This window comes from Mus caroli, chromosome 16, assembly GCF_900094665.2.
Source record: "Mus caroli chromosome 16, CAROLI_EIJ_v1.1, whole genome shotgun sequence".
Classification (NCBI taxonomy): Eukaryota; Metazoa; Chordata; class Mammalia; order Rodentia; family Muridae; genus Mus; species Mus caroli.
In genome coordinates, this window is record NC_034585.1 from 35692375 (window position 1) to 35708453 (window position 16079).

The 16079-nt window shown below is 45.6% G+C and overlaps 1 protein-coding gene across 1 annotated transcript in view; it reads right to left on the bottom strand.

The window, feature by feature from the left end:
- The window catches only part of Arhgap31 (Rho GTPase activating protein 31), a 111601-nt gene that overhangs the window by 14712 nt on the left and 80810 nt on the right, over positions 1-16079 (bottom strand). Inside the window, exons 4-8 of the mRNA XM_021185031.2 lie at positions 10356-10438; positions 9343-9450; positions 8610-8752; positions 5419-5608; positions 2661-2785 (exon numbers count right to left, since the gene is read on the bottom strand). Of these exons, the coding sequence (XP_021040690.1) occupies positions 2661-2785; positions 5419-5608; positions 8610-8752; positions 9343-9450; positions 10356-10438 (649 nt within the window). The remainder of the gene's footprint in view (positions 1-2660; positions 2786-5418; positions 5609-8609; positions 8753-9342; positions 9451-10355; positions 10439-16079) is intronic.

Below are 16079 nucleotides of genomic sequence, written 5' to 3' on the forward strand. Positions count from 1 at the left end.
ACACTGGCAACAGCCACTCAGCCAACAGTCACTCAGCCAACAGTCACTCAGGCAACAGCCACTCAGGCAACAGTCACTCAGGCAACAGCCACTCTAAGCAACAGTCACTCAGGCAACAGTCACTCAGGCAACAGCCACTCAGGCAACAGCCACTCAGGTAGCAGTCACTTGGGTAACAGACACTCGAGCAACAGTCACTGTCTTTAGGAGCCATGTGTATTGCCATCAGAGGGTCTCTCATTTTTACCCCTATATCCCACCATGTCTTGTCTGGCTTGGTTTTATTTCCAAGGTTCTAAGAGCTTAACCCAGTGGCTTTCAACCTTGGCTGGGTGGCAGAACTGCCTAGGGAGCCTTTTAAAAATCCTTGCCACAGACTGGAGAAACTGCAGTGGCTGTGAGCCACTCTCTAGGTGACTCTGAGACACACTGCTCTATCAGAAGACACCCCACGACCACAGCCACAGTTTGGTCCAGCACCTTGGATTTGAGCCTTTTGAAAAATCACCTGGGGTAAGTGAACCCTTCCTAATTCGAGAGCAAAGCATAGCATTTATTTCAGCTTTGTTCATTCACTTTGTTCTCTCTCCTGGGTTTTGTCTTTTTTATTCCTGGCCTCTTCCATTGTGTAACAACTCCTCTCTTTGATGTGTGTAGGCAGTCTCTCAGCACAGACTAGCAGTTTCCTGTCAGGTACTCACTCTTCAGTTCTGATTTCTTGTTTGTACACTTCCGCCATCCTTTGACACTCTGCCCTTGTCACTCGGGCTAGTTCTGCATTTTATGAAAGGTGTGCTTACCCCACAACTGTCCACAGAGGTCTACCCAGAATCCCATCCCCTCTGCTCTCTTCCCAGGGCTCTTGCACTTCTGAGGTTTAATCTCCATCTGTGCCAATGACTGGTTCAGAACCCAGGTCAATCAGCCTTGCCCTGTGATCCAGTGATGGCTACTGAGATGCAAGGCAGGACACTGATGACATTTCTTCTGCCTTTGGGGACAGTAATGCTCAAAGAGAAAAGCTGCCTTTAATAGCCACAGAAAAGGAAGGCATTTTAGGATGGCAATGACAGAAAGGGGACAGAAGAGTTGAGGTGGGCACGAGGCAATGAAGACACTCTCAGTTAAGTTACCCAACACCTTCTCTGCCACTGAACTGGATTTATTTTTATTTATAGTCAAAATTGCTGTGGCTGCTGTCCACCATACATCCTTCATCATGCAACTGGCGAACTCAACTCAGGTGTCTCATATTTCTATTTTCTGTTCCTTGTTGTGAAATTATCACTTAGCCTGGATAAAGAATTTAGAGCTATTACCTCTCATTTTCCCTATAGGGACTCATTTCCTCCTAACACCAACTGAATATTTCAAACATTCATAAATGTTATGGACTTTTCTAAACCCACCACCTAGTTTCAACAGTTGTTGGCGTCTTTCTGCATATTTGATCTGTTTGTTTTATACCTATTCTTCCTTAAATCATTTGAAAGCGAGTTTTGATACTTTGACACTTCATCTTAAATCCTTCAACTGTAGCATACACCTTCTAAGAACAAACACACGCTATAAAATGTAATAATTCCTCAGCGTCACCTAGTAGCCAGTGCATACCCACAGTTTCCTATCTGCCCTCAAAGGTGTCTTTGTAGCTCTTAAAAAATACAGACCGACAGACATCAGACAGATGGACAGACAGACAATCCAAACGAGATTTGTTTGATCCTTGTATTTGTGCATTCACATCTTGCATAAGTCATTGTAGAAGTTTTTCTTGTTCTTCCTTTCCTGACCCAATATTCAGAATGCATCAATTAGATTTGAAATTAGAGTTCCATTTCCTTGATTCCTCTTTTAATCAATTTCTTTTCTTTGCTCAGAAATAAACCCGTGGGGAAGAACTCCACTTAAGATCACTGCTCTCAAGGTGAAGGCACAGGCTCTCCTTAAGCTGCATTCCAACTAGTAGAGAATAGCTATTTGGGAAAATTATGGAAATAACCAGTGCAGGAAAGACCTGATAAAGGCTGTTGAATTACATGACACACGGTGCTTTAACCAAGTAACCTTAACCAACCTCACAGACAATAAGGGATTGACATCATGTACCTTGGACATGGCCCAGAGGCACACAGAGCATAGCCTTTGTAGATTGAAAAACTTCATAAACTTCAATCTAACCACAAGCAAACCTCAGACATGCCCACATAGAGTTCTACAAAATCTCCAAAGTATCGTGTTCAGAGAAACTGAAGAAAGGTTCCCCCTTGGAGGAGACTGAAGATAGATGACAACCAAATGAAATATTAATTCCAGGTTTGGGCTTAGACCAGAAAAGGACATTAGTGGGACAACTGGCTAAGTGTGAATTTTAAGATATGCAAATTAGTTAATAGTATTAAAATTATATTTTTGATTTTGATAACAGTTGTGAAAGATGTTAGCATTAGGGGGTTTTATGGATGCTGTAGATGTTTGTAAGTAAAATGTCATCATTATCACCGTTATCATCATCATCTTCTTCCTCATCGTCTTAAAAAAACAAAACTCAAGTGAATCTGAAAGTTTCCTTTCTGGCCTGGTTAATTTGCTGTGATCAAATGTGCAACTGGGCTAAGGACACAGCACAAGCGCATGGCACGCATGGTGCCGATTCTCACCCGACAGCCTCTGGCCTCTCACGAACACACTCCCGTTTCTACTCAGCTTGGACTTCGAGTCCGATCCAGAACGTCCCAGGTTAAATATTGATTTCCACTTCTTTGATTTGCTGGAAAGCTTTCTCCTGAAAGAACCAAGTCGTACACACACGTTAGCGGAGCATTTCCAGGCAGTGTTTTGTTTTGAGACAGGGTCTCAAAAAAAAGTAGACCAGGCTGGCTTGAACTCATGATCACCTCTGCCTCACTGTTTGGAGGGCGATTGCAAAATTGAGAGAGAGAGAGAGAGCGTTACAACTATAGTCTCAGTCATGAGGGGGCTCTGGTATTTCTAGAAGTTTCCCTCTAAAATCCAAGTTGTACCTGACTTTAGCCTGTCTGAGGGAGGCCTTGGGTGATCAAACACATCAACGCAAAGACCCTTTTCTTTAGAACTACAGCCAAAGTTTGTCATCTCTCAGATGCAGTGGTGGGAGGCCAACAGTGGGACAGAGGTCAGTAGGATGGTCAGAGCCCACAAGCCACACAGTTCTGAAATCTGGCAGAACGTCTATGAAGCACTGCAGTCCTGCCTCTCCACACATGCTGAACATTTTTAAAAAAGAGATGTAATCAAGCCAGCAGTGGTGGCCACGCCTTTAATTCCAGCACTTGGGAAGCAGAGGCAGATGGATCTCTGAGTTCAAGGCCAGCCTGGTGTACAGAGTGAGTTTTAGAACAACCATGGCTATGTAGAGGGACCTGCCTCAAGCAAAAAAGCAAACAAACAAACAAACAAACAAACAGATTAAGACCATAAGACCTTTTTAATATTTAACACACTATAGACCTTTTTAAACATTTCAGACCACAGACCTCAGGTCTGTGCTTTCTGCCCCATGGCCATATGGCTAGGACATGTATAAGTAACACAGTAAAACAGATAAAAACAGCAAAAGTGTCTGTTTGGGTGCTGCCAAGGAAAGCTGTGGTTTGCCAGCTGGCCTCAGTGGTCACTGTAAAGAAAAGCATAAGGTCCAGTATGCCTCTTGCCCAGCCTTTTACCAGGCTGCTTGGCTATGGAGATGGAGATGAGGCTTGGTGATAGAGCAACTGGGCTGGCTCATGAGAACCTAGTACCACCAGGGGGCACCACAGAGGCAACTCCTGCTTCCGATCCACCCAGCCAGGCTCTGGCTCCAAGTTCAGGTTTGAAACCTTGTAACCCATCATTTTGTCAAGGAGCCTTTTCTCTATAGGTCTGGGTCTCAGCTTTAGGACGTCTTTACAATCAGTTGGAGACACGTCTGCATACTTGTTGGTTTCTATTGCATTTGGCTGGATAGTTTAAGGACTTAGCCTTGATGTGTATCATATGGAGTTGCATATAGTAAGCTAGTATAGCGCTGTGGCTGAAAGCAGAGACAATGCAGGAGATGGTCCCTCTGAAGTGCCGTTCATCCCTGGGAAGGAGGTTTATTCTGTATGGCTTTAGAGAGGGGGCAGTGTGTTTAGTTCTAAGAGGGTACAATCTGATAGCTCTAGAAAACAGAGTCATCAATGACTCCGATATTTCTAGAAGTTTCCCTCTAAAATCCAAGTTGTACCTGACTTTAGCTTGTCTGGGGATTCACTGGGTAATCAAACATGTTAACACAAAGACCCCTTTTCTTCAGAACTACAGCCAGGGAACTTTCCCCAGGGAAGTCGAAACTTGCCACCACTGTCACAGGACTCCTCTAGTTATCCAGGGGAGCAGACATCTTCCTCTCTAACCAGCTTGCTGTCTTGGGGGTGTCTTGGGGGAGTCAATTACTAAACAGAAAGCATGACACAATCCAATGAAAAGGTACCTTCACCTACACCCTCTAAAGGGTCAGGACTCTCGCTTCAGTCACTGCCTTCTTTCATGGTGGGACAAGTGGGTGGCTAGAGAGACTAAGGTTGGAGTGGAAGAAGAAACAGAGAGGATACTAATGATGACTTGTTTTCGAGTGGAGATGCTTCAATCAATAAAGTGCTTGCCACTTAGCATGAAGACCTGAGTTGGATTGATATCTCATGTAAAGAAGCTGAGCAGGGGTATGTGCATGTTATCCCAGTGCCTAGGAGACATAGGATTAGCCAGCCTAGCCTATTCTACAAGCCCCAGGCCCAGGATGGACCATGTTTTGGTTTTTTTGAAAGGTGGTTAGCTCCTGATAAACAAACAAGTTGCCCCATGGCCTCCTACAGACCTGCACATGCATGTCCACACGAACACACACATGTGTATATACTGACAGACACAGAAAGGAGTGTGTGTGTGTGTGTGTGTCTAGTAGGCTGAGAAGAAGTAAGGAAGTCAGAAATGCCATTCCCAAGTGCTGCCAGCAAGGACCCTCTGACAAGAGTGGCCCCCATTTGTCATCTTGTGTTCCGGCATAGGCTAATTTCCATGCCGTTTGCAGTGTCTCGTGGGGGTGGTGTCAAACCCTCATTGCCAACTCACATTTGTAAACTCCAGGCCTGTTTTGTCTACGCCATGGAAGAAGAGACCCATAATTCACTTGGGTCTGTGGTAGGAGATAAGAGTTCACAGTAAGTCTGGGGCAGTGGAAGAAGCCATCCCTACTGAGGCTGGTGAGAATCGTGGGGACTGGAAAATTCCTTTGTACCCAACTTGGGCTGCGCCCAGGTTATCATACTGTCATCACTCATGGCCCTGAGACTGGACACCTCACTCCTTTGTCCCCCTTCCCTCCCCAAACCCTTCAGAGTTCTGAAGAATGGCAATTACTTGTTATCTGGTAACTCAAGGACGGTGTGGAAGGGAGGAGGGACGATCTCGGGCAGGCTGTTCTCTCGTCTTTCCTTCCTAGCAGGGTGGTTTGTCGCCAAGCTTCGGGCCTGAGCCTCCTCCAGGCTTACCAACTTCATGGGCAGGGACAAGGCTGGCAAGGTCAGGCTCTTTGTGATGGTACGGCTTTCTGTAAAGCAAAGGAAAGAGTTTGGCTTGGGAGCATATTTAAGCTCTAGGCCTACTCAGGTCTCTTGTCTACAGCCCTTCCACTTGAACTCCTTGGCAAGGGGCGGCATGCCAGCTTTGGTTTGGGGAGTCTGGGGCAGAGGTTGTACACAGGAAACTGTCAGTTTTCCTGCCCATAGTGGGTGGAGGACCTGGAGGGGCACCAGGAAGTCATTGCTTTCTGTACTTTCCATGGAGTGACTGTTGATATACTCATTCATTCATTCCACAAATATTTATTGAGCACTTACCGTGATCTAGAGTTACAGCAATGGTTCTTTAATCCTGAAAACTCTGCTAAGGACTTTGGTCAGATAAGAATTTGGCTTAACTCAGATAAGATGAAGTAGAAGGCTGCCCCTCACCTGCACAACTGAGGAACACAGGCTCTAAGGCCATGGATGGGTGGAACCTACTTTTCCTAGGCTTCTGTCTCTGAAGGGACAGATCATCAATATACTGTGTTATTTCCTCAGAGAGAGGTGGCTCTTCCCTCAGTATGTCCTTGTCTTGTAGTATTTGTATTGTATCCACTTGTCCCTCCTCCATGGCATTCCTTTTAGGATGGCAGTGATGAAGGAATGGTTCTAATTAATTAATTAATTAATTTCATGTATATCAGTACACTGTAGCTGTCTTCAGACACACCAGAAGAGGGCATTAGATCTCATTACAGATGGTTGTGAGCCACCATGTGGTTGCTAGGAATTGAACTCAGGACCTCTGGAAGAGCAGTCGGTGCTCTTAACTGCTAAGCCATCTCTCCAGCCCCTCTGCCAGTGGTTCTAAACTTGAGGCACAATAATATCCTCATTCTACCAAAGGACGTTTGGCAACATCTGGAGAAATTTTGTTTTCTTTATTTTTTGTTTTGTTTTTGTTTTTGAGATCGGTCTCATGTAGCCCAGACTGGCTTTGAATATGCTATGTAACCAAGGATAAGTTTGAACTCATGATCCTCATGCACTCATCTCTACAGTGATATGTGTGTGTGTGTATGTATATGTGTGTGTATATGTGTGTGTATTGTATATGTATATATATGTATGTGTGTGTATGTATATGTGTGTGTATGTATATGTATCTGTATATGTGTGTATATTGTATATGTATATATATGTATGTGTGTGTATATGTGTGTGTGTATGTGTGTGTATATGTATGTGTGTATGTATATATGTATATGTGTGCATGTATATATGTGTATGTATGTATATGTGTGTGTATGTATGTATGTGTATGTATATATGTATATGTGTATGTATATGTGTGTGTGTATGTATATGTGTGATATATGTGTGTATGTATATGTGTGTGTATGTATGTGTGTATGTATATATGTATATGTGTGTATGTATATATGTGTGTGTATGTATATGTGTGTGCATGTATGTGTGTGTATGTATATATGTATATGTGTGTATCTATATATGTGTGTGTATGTATATGTGTGATATATGTGTATATGTATATGTGTGTGTATGTATATATGTATATGTGTGTATGTATATATATGTGTGTATGTATATGTGTGTGTATGTATATGTGTGTGTATATGTATATGTGTGTGTGTGCGCGCGTGTATGTTATATGTGTGTATGAGTGTATGCCATGCGTGTACAGGTGCCCTTAGAGGCCAGAGGAAGGTATCAGGTGCCTTGAGCTAGACTTACAGGCAGTTGTGGGCTGCTAGAAGCCAATTCCAGTCTCTTGGGAGAGCAGCAAGTGCTTCTATCCACTGAGCAACCTCGATAGCACCCCTGAGGACATTCTGATTATTACAGATGATACTGGCACCTTGTATCTGGGGCACTTTCTTGATTGGTGATTGACATGAGAGAACCCAGTCCATCGTGGATGGTGCTACCCCTAGGTAGTTGCTTTTGGGTGCAAGAAGACAAGCTGAGATAGCCGTGAGGACCAAGCCAACAAACAACACCCTTCCAGTGGTCTCTACTGCAGTTGCTGCTTGCAGGTTCCCGCCTTGAGTTCCTTCCCTGCAAGCTCTCCTCCTCAAGCTGCTTGTGGTCACGGTGTTTATTACAGCCATAGAAAGCAAACAAGGACACCTTCTCTGCGTGCGCTCTCACGAACAGCACTGACAGCAGAGGGGGAACTTCTTAGACTCACACTTTAGACTGTTTAGATCAGAAAGTCCAGGCAAGGAGCTCAACAATCTGTGTTTCCACAAGCCCATCATTAGGTGACCAACAGTGACAGACACTTACGTTGGAAAATCACTTTGAAAAACCAGTGGTCACTGAGGCAATTTGATTGACCAGGTTTCTGATTTTTTTTTTTTTTTTAATAAAGGTATGCTTCCTGCCTGATCCAGCGCAGGATAAAGTACTCAGGAAACAGTCCCATAGAGCATGTTCCGGATCTACATGTGAGTGTAGACATACAGCCTTTGTTCACCAATGACTTCAAGGGGGAAGACAGAAGCCTCTTTTAAAACCATAAGGCGCTAGTGAAAACCGGAGGGAAACCTAAGGAGAAAGAATGCTGCCCCGTACCTTTACACGATAAAGAGCTTACTAGAAAGGGGACATTGCCTACCCCCATTCCAGGGAGAGGCCATGTATGCACCTGATCAGAAACATGCTAAATCCTCAGGCAAGGGCCCCAATCAGTGCATCATACAGATACATAGCTAATACTGTCATGGTGGCTGGAGTCTGTACCACCAGAACAGTGAAGTGCCACAGATACCAACACACGGCAGTCGGTACGTAATCCGATACTCAGAATTATAACCAAACCTCCCCCCACTTACTTGTTTGAGACAGAGTCTCACGTAGCAGCGCAGCTGGCCTCAGGCTCTCTGGGTAGCCAAGCCTGACCTGGGACACCCACTTTCCCTGCTTTCTGTTCCCATACTCCCTTATTTGGGGGCTCTCTGGTTAGGGCAATAAGGGAAGCTAAGTTTGCAGGGAATGTGCCAGGGGGTGGGGAGCCATTACCATCCTGCTGCAGAGCCCCTGGAGCACCGCCGTTGAAGATTTGATCAGCGTGATTTAATATGAACTCAATCACCACCTGCTGGACCCGGACTGCCAGAAACGCCGCATCTCCATTGCAAATAGTGGCTTCGATTTTCTTACTCCTGCATGGAAGAAACATATTCAGAGCGAGTCCGCCTCACAACAGGAGGTAGTGGGGATGGCCTGTGAGCCTTTAATTTTTCACGACCAATCAGAGAGAATCTCCCAATGGTGGTGAAGCCCAACCCACTGACTAGACTGGATCACTGCTGCATGGTCCACGTTACAGGACTATATACACTGCCCATCAATATACAGAACTGACTTCTTTTGACTTCATGGGATTCACTCCTGTCTTTACTCAGGTGTCCCATGGATCAAGTCATTGCCTGTGATTTCCATGAAGCAGTTGATTCAAGTTATAGCCACCTGTCGTCTCACCACAGCAAAGAAAAGACAATGAACTTCAGAGCCCCTAAAAGCCTTTTCAAGAAGTGGTAACATACTGACCCATATCTTTAGCCACACTGGGGTAAAAGCCAACAAATGTCTTTAGAACCAGAGTTTCCAAGGGAGCAGGCCAAGAGCTTAAGACCTTAACGGCAGTTTCAAGCTGTATGTGCTATAAAAAGATCACTCAGCCATGCCGTCAAGTGCTTTATCTCTGGAGGACCCAGGCTTTGCTGCTCTGAGCCCATGGGGTGGTAGTTACCTGAGGAGGTTTGGGGCCCACACCAGGGCCAGGTTCCTGGCGTGCATGTTGGTCTTGCTGCTGAATGAGGCGATGTGGGCCAGGTGTCGAATCAGGTATTCCAAGGTCCTGAAAGAGTTTGTTTGTTCAATTAATTTTTGGAAAAGTAAGAAATATCAGTGCCTATGTGAAGTCTGCCATGTGGAGGTCATACCCAAGTTGGGATGAAGGAGTCTCTGTCTTATGAACTTTGAAGGAACACTGGGGAGAGATCAAGATTGATGAAGGGCCACTTCCTTGACTCCAGGGCCACTGACTCAGGATGGGGACAGATGTCAGCACTGTAAGATGTCAGATGAAACTGTAGGTCCAGGGACAGAAACAGAGCATCACAGGCCACAGGCCCTGAGCTCTTAGTGACAACTTGCTTCTTTCTCACCCTGGGGAAAATTCACTTTCCCACAATCTTCAAATAGGTTCTCATCTCGATTCTCAGGGATAGCTGTCAAGCTAAAGGCTAACTGGGTTCTTGTCAATGGACCTGTTTCACAAACGAACGTTTGTATGGGCCTGTTTCACAACGTTTGTTGACTTTAGGATGTTCTTTGTAATACCACATCAAATTCTGCTAACTCTGGGAAAGTTAGTACCACTCCCGATAATCTGTATGAATAGAAAGGATGGGGATGATGTCTGGGATAATCTTAAGATGCTCACGAGTCATAGTCATCCCCAGATTTAAGGTTTGGAAACCTGGCTTTCCAAAGGCTTCTTTGTAGTATAATTCAGCTTATAAACCAAAGCTATCACTGTGAGGCTGGCTTGTGTGACTGTGATGACATTCTTTGGTACTCTGATGAGTACCCTGCAAGTGGAAGCAGGTTGTCCTCGGCTACCAACATCCCTGGTTGGACACCCGCTCATCCTGATAACACTGACTGCTCATTAATTTCCAAAACGCCTCCAGGAAAGCCACCATCCATATGTCCCTGCCTCCTGGATGTTTTACCACACGGAGTCTGAGCGTTTCTTACCTATAATGGGGTGGGGGAAGCTCCAGGATAACATTCTGGATTCTGGCCAGCTGGCCTTCTTCTGGGCGATGAGACACTGCTTCCTGTGGAGAAGAACATGAAGTACCCAGTGAGCATCCAGGAGCCAGGACCCTTCCTGCATGTCCCGGTCTTATTCAGGACTCAGATCTTCCAGCCTTACAACTGCACCTGCAGATCCTGTCCCAGAAGCACTGGTGTCTGTGTCAACGGCAAGCCACATGCCCTTTCTGAGTTTCAGAGTCAAGGGTCTTCACCTGTATGCACACAGGAGTGGGTGGGTCTCTGAGTGCCCTCAGAGGTTGTTTGGCGTCTGAGAAAGAACGTACAGGATTGAAAGGTATCCTGCATGGCAGAGAGTCATAGACGCTCACATTCAGAGAGACAGCACAGGGACACACGTCTACTCAGTCCCTTTGGGTGTGAACAGCTATATACTTGTCACCTAGCCTGTGACTATTCCATGACTCCTAGTCCTCAACTGCTGCCTGTTTTGTCTGCCAAAAGGCAGAGAAGACGTGCCTTTCTTATCAGGGACAAGAGTTTTGTCCCCAGGATCTGGCGGCCTTGCTCTGATTTGCTATCTGCTTATATCCTGTGTGGGCATCTTGTTCCCGGCAGTCCAGGGCCTTGCAGGGGAGGCAGGAACACCATGAGGACAACGTGATGACAGGCTGGCTCATGTCCATCTCTCGCTGGCCCTAGGCTGCCTCGTGACACAAGCATCCCTAACGATTCTTCAATTCCAGCCCTGTTTCCTATCTTGAGAATATATCCTGCCTGTGTGTGATGACTAAAACTGACAGTCAACTTGAGGGGATTCTAAAATCACTGAAGAGACACGTCTTTTGGCATGTCTGTAAAGGACTGTCTAGATTAGGTTAATTGAAGCGAGGAAATTTAGGCACCCTAAATATGGACAGTGCCATTCCATAGGCTGGGATCCTGTACTGAATAAAAAAGAAGTAAACTGAGCCAATCACAAGCATTCTCTGTTTCCTGACTCAGGGCAGCGTGGCTAGCTGTCACCTGCTCTTGCATCTACTTTGATAACTACTGCTGGCTGCGATATAAGCAAAAATCAAGATTCAAATCTGGGGGGTTTTGCGCACCGTTCACCCACATTTATTTGTTAGCTGGCATTTCTGGATCGTCCTTCTGGGTGTGGCTTAGTGGTGAGAACATTGATTTAGCGTGCACAAGGCCCTGGGTTGGATTTCCAGCCCAATGAAACAAATGATCAGAGTTCCTTGTAAGGCACTACACAGTTTAGTGGTGATTGCATCTTCTTAGAAGGGTGAAGCAGGAAGGGAGTGAATTCAAGGCTTGCCTGGGCTACAGACTGTATTTATATCAAGATCCTGTTTCAAAAGCCATTATATTTATTATTATTCCTTGTGTATTTATACATGGTATATATGTGAAGGTTGAGAATAGCCTGCAGAAATTGCTTCTCTCTTACCATGATGGATCCCAAGGATCAAACTCAGGTCACTGAGCTTGGCTGCAAGCATCTTTAACCACTGAGCCATCTCACTGTCCTCCATCCTAAAACTTTAAAAGGGATTGTGGCCCTAGCTCAGTGACAAAGCACTTGCTTACCACATAAGAGGCCTTGCGTCTAGTCCCTGGCACCACAAAACAAACAAAAGCCCAACAACAACAACTAACACTCACAGTTATACTCTTAGCAATGATAGCTTTTAGACACTACTCACTGAGAGCTGAAGCCAATTAACTTTGGGGAACACTCACTGTCTGCTGGGCCATTCTCTCAACCACATCTGCTGTGTATGTTCTGACTTAAAAGGATTCTAAGGTCCTTTTAAGGCCTGGGTCTCCCTGCCCCTCTTGCCCCTGCTCCCAAACCACTCCTGTGCAGGACAATGTCTGTGTCAGCTCCAGCATCATCGTTTACTTACTTACTTATAAATTTAAAAATTTTTTGTTTTCAAGACAGGGTTTCTCTGTGTAGCTCTGGCTGTCCTGGAACTTACTCTGTAGACCAGGCTGGCCTCGAACTCAGAAATCCGCCTGCCTCTGCCTCCCAAGTGCTGGGATTAAAGGTGTGAGCCACCACCGCCCGGCTTAAGTTTAAATTTAAAGTAAGCTTACAAAGTGACAGGTTTCATTTTGGCATTTGAATTCTGTGTACACGCGTGCACCAGCCAGAGAAGTATGTCTCTTGTCTTCCTGTGTGCCTATTCCTTTTGACACAGGGTCTCCCACTGAGCCCAGAGCTTGACAGTTATCCATAGAGATCCTAATGTCTCCTGCATCATGGGTGCCTATGACGTCATCCCGTTTTTACGTGGACGATGAGAACCAGCATGCAGGTCTGTGGCTTGTGCATCGAGTGCTCTTACCTACTGAGCCACCTCCCTGGATCTCATAGCTAATCCCCTTTTCAATGGAAGTGAAACATATCTACGTATGTATGTATATATGTAGTATGTATGCATGCATACATCATCTATCTGTCTATTTAATCTATATATGCACACTATTTTAAAATGGCAGTCAGATACCTCAATGTGGGAAACTTGGGTCATCTTTCCCTAAGAAGAGGGATGTGTGTGTTGGAGTGCCATAGCCCCAGCTCCCACTCTTCTGGTAGGTGTGCCTGCTGTGAACGGAGCGAGTATCAGCATCTGCTGCCTTCTCTGCCTTTTGAGATATACAAGATCGAGGGTCAGGGGCACGTGTGGCCTTTCTAAAGGAGCTCCACACCTATCTTCTCTTTCCCATTATTTAGGAAACAGTAGCAAGGACCACACTCCCAGCACTTAGGGAGAAGGGAAGGGAAGGTGAGCTCGCCAGGCAACCGGGGCTGCAGAATATAGCATGGATGCTCACAGTTTGGTTCCATCGTGCAGTGCACACAGAGGGGGCTCAGGATTGTCCCTGCATAGCCAAGACCAAGCTCTGCAGAACTTTGTGCCATTCCCCTCTTTATAAAAGGCATCTAGATCTGCGAGTTGGGGCACTAGCCAGTAATAACAATGGAAAACTGAAAGACGGGTTTGGGGGATAAGAGTGCAGGTGGAGATAGCGGCCCTCATGGAAAGTTCCTTTAATATTTTAGGAAGCAGCTTAGTCATTGTCATTCTCTGAAGCCAAGGGGCGGGTTAACCCCTGATGCTTGCTAAGCCCAGTGAGAACTGCTGTTACTTTCCTTAGCCTCTTCCTACTGCATCCCCATCCTATCTAGAAACTCACTTTCTTTTTCCTCTCACTTAATTACCTGACAAGACAGGGTCTTTCTATGTAACCCAGGCTGGCCTTGAACTCACAATCTTCCTGCCTCAACGCCCCCTCCCCCCTCAAGCTAGTATTATGGGAGGGTTATACCAAGCTCAGCTTAAATCCTCATTTTTCTCTTAGGACAACAAATGTTCTCCGATTAAGGCAGCAGATCCTATCATTGGGCAACTCGGGGAGAAGGGTCAAAATTTGATTCACCCCAATTTATGTGTGTGTGCAGGAACTGGAAGCGAGCTCAGGCCAAATTGGCTGATGTTTCAATCTCAAAGATCTGGGATGAACCTGCCACTACTTGCTCTCCATCACTGACCAGACGATCACCTTCCTGACCTGTGAGATCAGGGCAAAGGCAGGGTTCTTATCCTGGTGCTAAGCTCTTGCCCTAGGTTTCTGTTTTCTTCAGAAACCGCCCCTGCCCTGCAGTTCAGGCTCTCCTGCCAGACAGCCACCATCCCTGAAGAGACCTGACATAAATGAGTGAGAGGGACTTTCTCTTCCAACTGCGCCCTGGGGGCAATTAGAAAGTTAATTGTGTATGCGTGTGTGCGTGTGTGCCTGTGTGCAAGCCAGAGACCCAGGAGTCGGTGTTCTCCTTCCAGTACATGGGTCTTGGGCAGCAGTTCTCAACCTGTAGATCTCGATCCCTTTGGGGGTTGAATGGCCCTTTCACAGGGCTCACATGTCAGATATCTACATTATGATTCTTAACACTAGCAAAATTACAGTTATGGAGCAGCAACAAAATAATTTTATGGTTGGGAAGTCACCACAACACAAGGGACTGTATCAGAGGGTCATAGCATTAGGAAGGCTGAGAACCACTGGCTCTTAGCGATAGAAGTCAAGTCATCATGATCGATCAGCCTTTACCTGCTGAGCCAAGGCCTCCTGGTTACAATTTTAAGCTTTATCAATTACTTATGTGATCTATATTGGGTGACCATGCCCTTCTGTGAACCCTGTATCCCATCTCCCATCATTGCTACCATGCTTGTCCCACACCAGGCACTGGTCTCTACAAGTCCTCTTAAGCTCAGCCTCTCCCAACCCCCAACTAGAGCCTTTGGACCTGCTGTTTCTTGTCACCCACTTCAGCAGATACTGCTATAATCTGTCCCCTCGCTTTATCCCTATCTGCTCGGATTCTGCCTCATGGAGAGAATTCTGGTGGCCTTAAAATAGCAGTTAGTGTCCATCCATATCCCCTCAGCCCTGGGCTTTTTTTCTTCAGAGTGTTTATTGACAGCTCTCATGAGACATTGGTATTTTACAAGGGCTTATCCCCACCCAGGTCTCTCTCTCTCTCTCTCTCTCTCTCTCTCTCTCTCTCTCTTCTTGTTTAAGTAGAACCTTCAGCAAATAAGGATTGTATCTTTCTTGTTCACCGTTAAATCTCCAGGCCCTGGAACCACGCCTTCCAGCTGTGGAAAGTCCTAACAACTGAATAATGGAATAAACCAGTGAGAGAGTCAATATTTTGCTTTATGCTTGAAAATGGCAGACAGTCACATGTGGGCCACAGCTTAAGGACGCTGCCACCCTAGAACACTCTCCATTGTGGTGAACACTGTCTTGCTGAGGTCAACTCCTTGACCTTGGATCCCCGACAGGATGGCCAAGCAGTTTGAATTCCCCATAATTAATGGTTTCTCTGGACACCGGTCTCTCTTCTTTTCTTCTTCTTCTTTTTTTTTCTTTTCTTCTTTTAAAAAAGGTATCTTAAAAGACTTATTTTTCTTATTTGTGTGTGTGTGTGTGTGTGCACGCTTGCATGAGTTACATGTGTCTCTTGCATGGAGATATTTAAGGAGACTACAGAGCATGGGTTCTTCTGCATCTGCAGTTATAGATGGTAGTGACCCTCCTGGTGCTGGGAACCAAACTCAAGTCCTTTGTAAGAGCAGTAAGTGCTCTTACCTGCTGATCCATTTCTCCTCCTACCTATTTTGTTTTTAATCATGTGTGTGTGTGTGTGTGTGTGTGTGTGTGTGTGTGTGTGTACATGGAGAGGTCAGAGGTGTTGGATCCTCTCAGAACTGGAGTTACAAGTGGTTGTGAGCTACTAATGCAGGCCCTCTAAAAGAGCAGCACACACACACACACACACACACACACACACACACACACACACACACACACTGCTGAGCCACTTCTGCAGTCCCCGGCAAGCCAGGACACTTGCCTTCTACCTCCTCCCATCTTGAGCTCATAACCTAGTTGCCCGTGTGAGTCCCTAGTTTGCCCCAAGCGACAGTTTGGTGACTTATGTGAGTCAACAAACTTGTGGGCAAACATTTGCTGAGTAACCATTCCAATATTTTCTCCTAGCTGGAGGGAAGAAACACAATAATGAATAAATAAAATAAACCTGCTCCTGTCCTTAGGTAGCTTTCTCTCTCTCTCTCTCTCTCTCTCTCTCTCTCTCTCTCTCTCTCTCTCTCT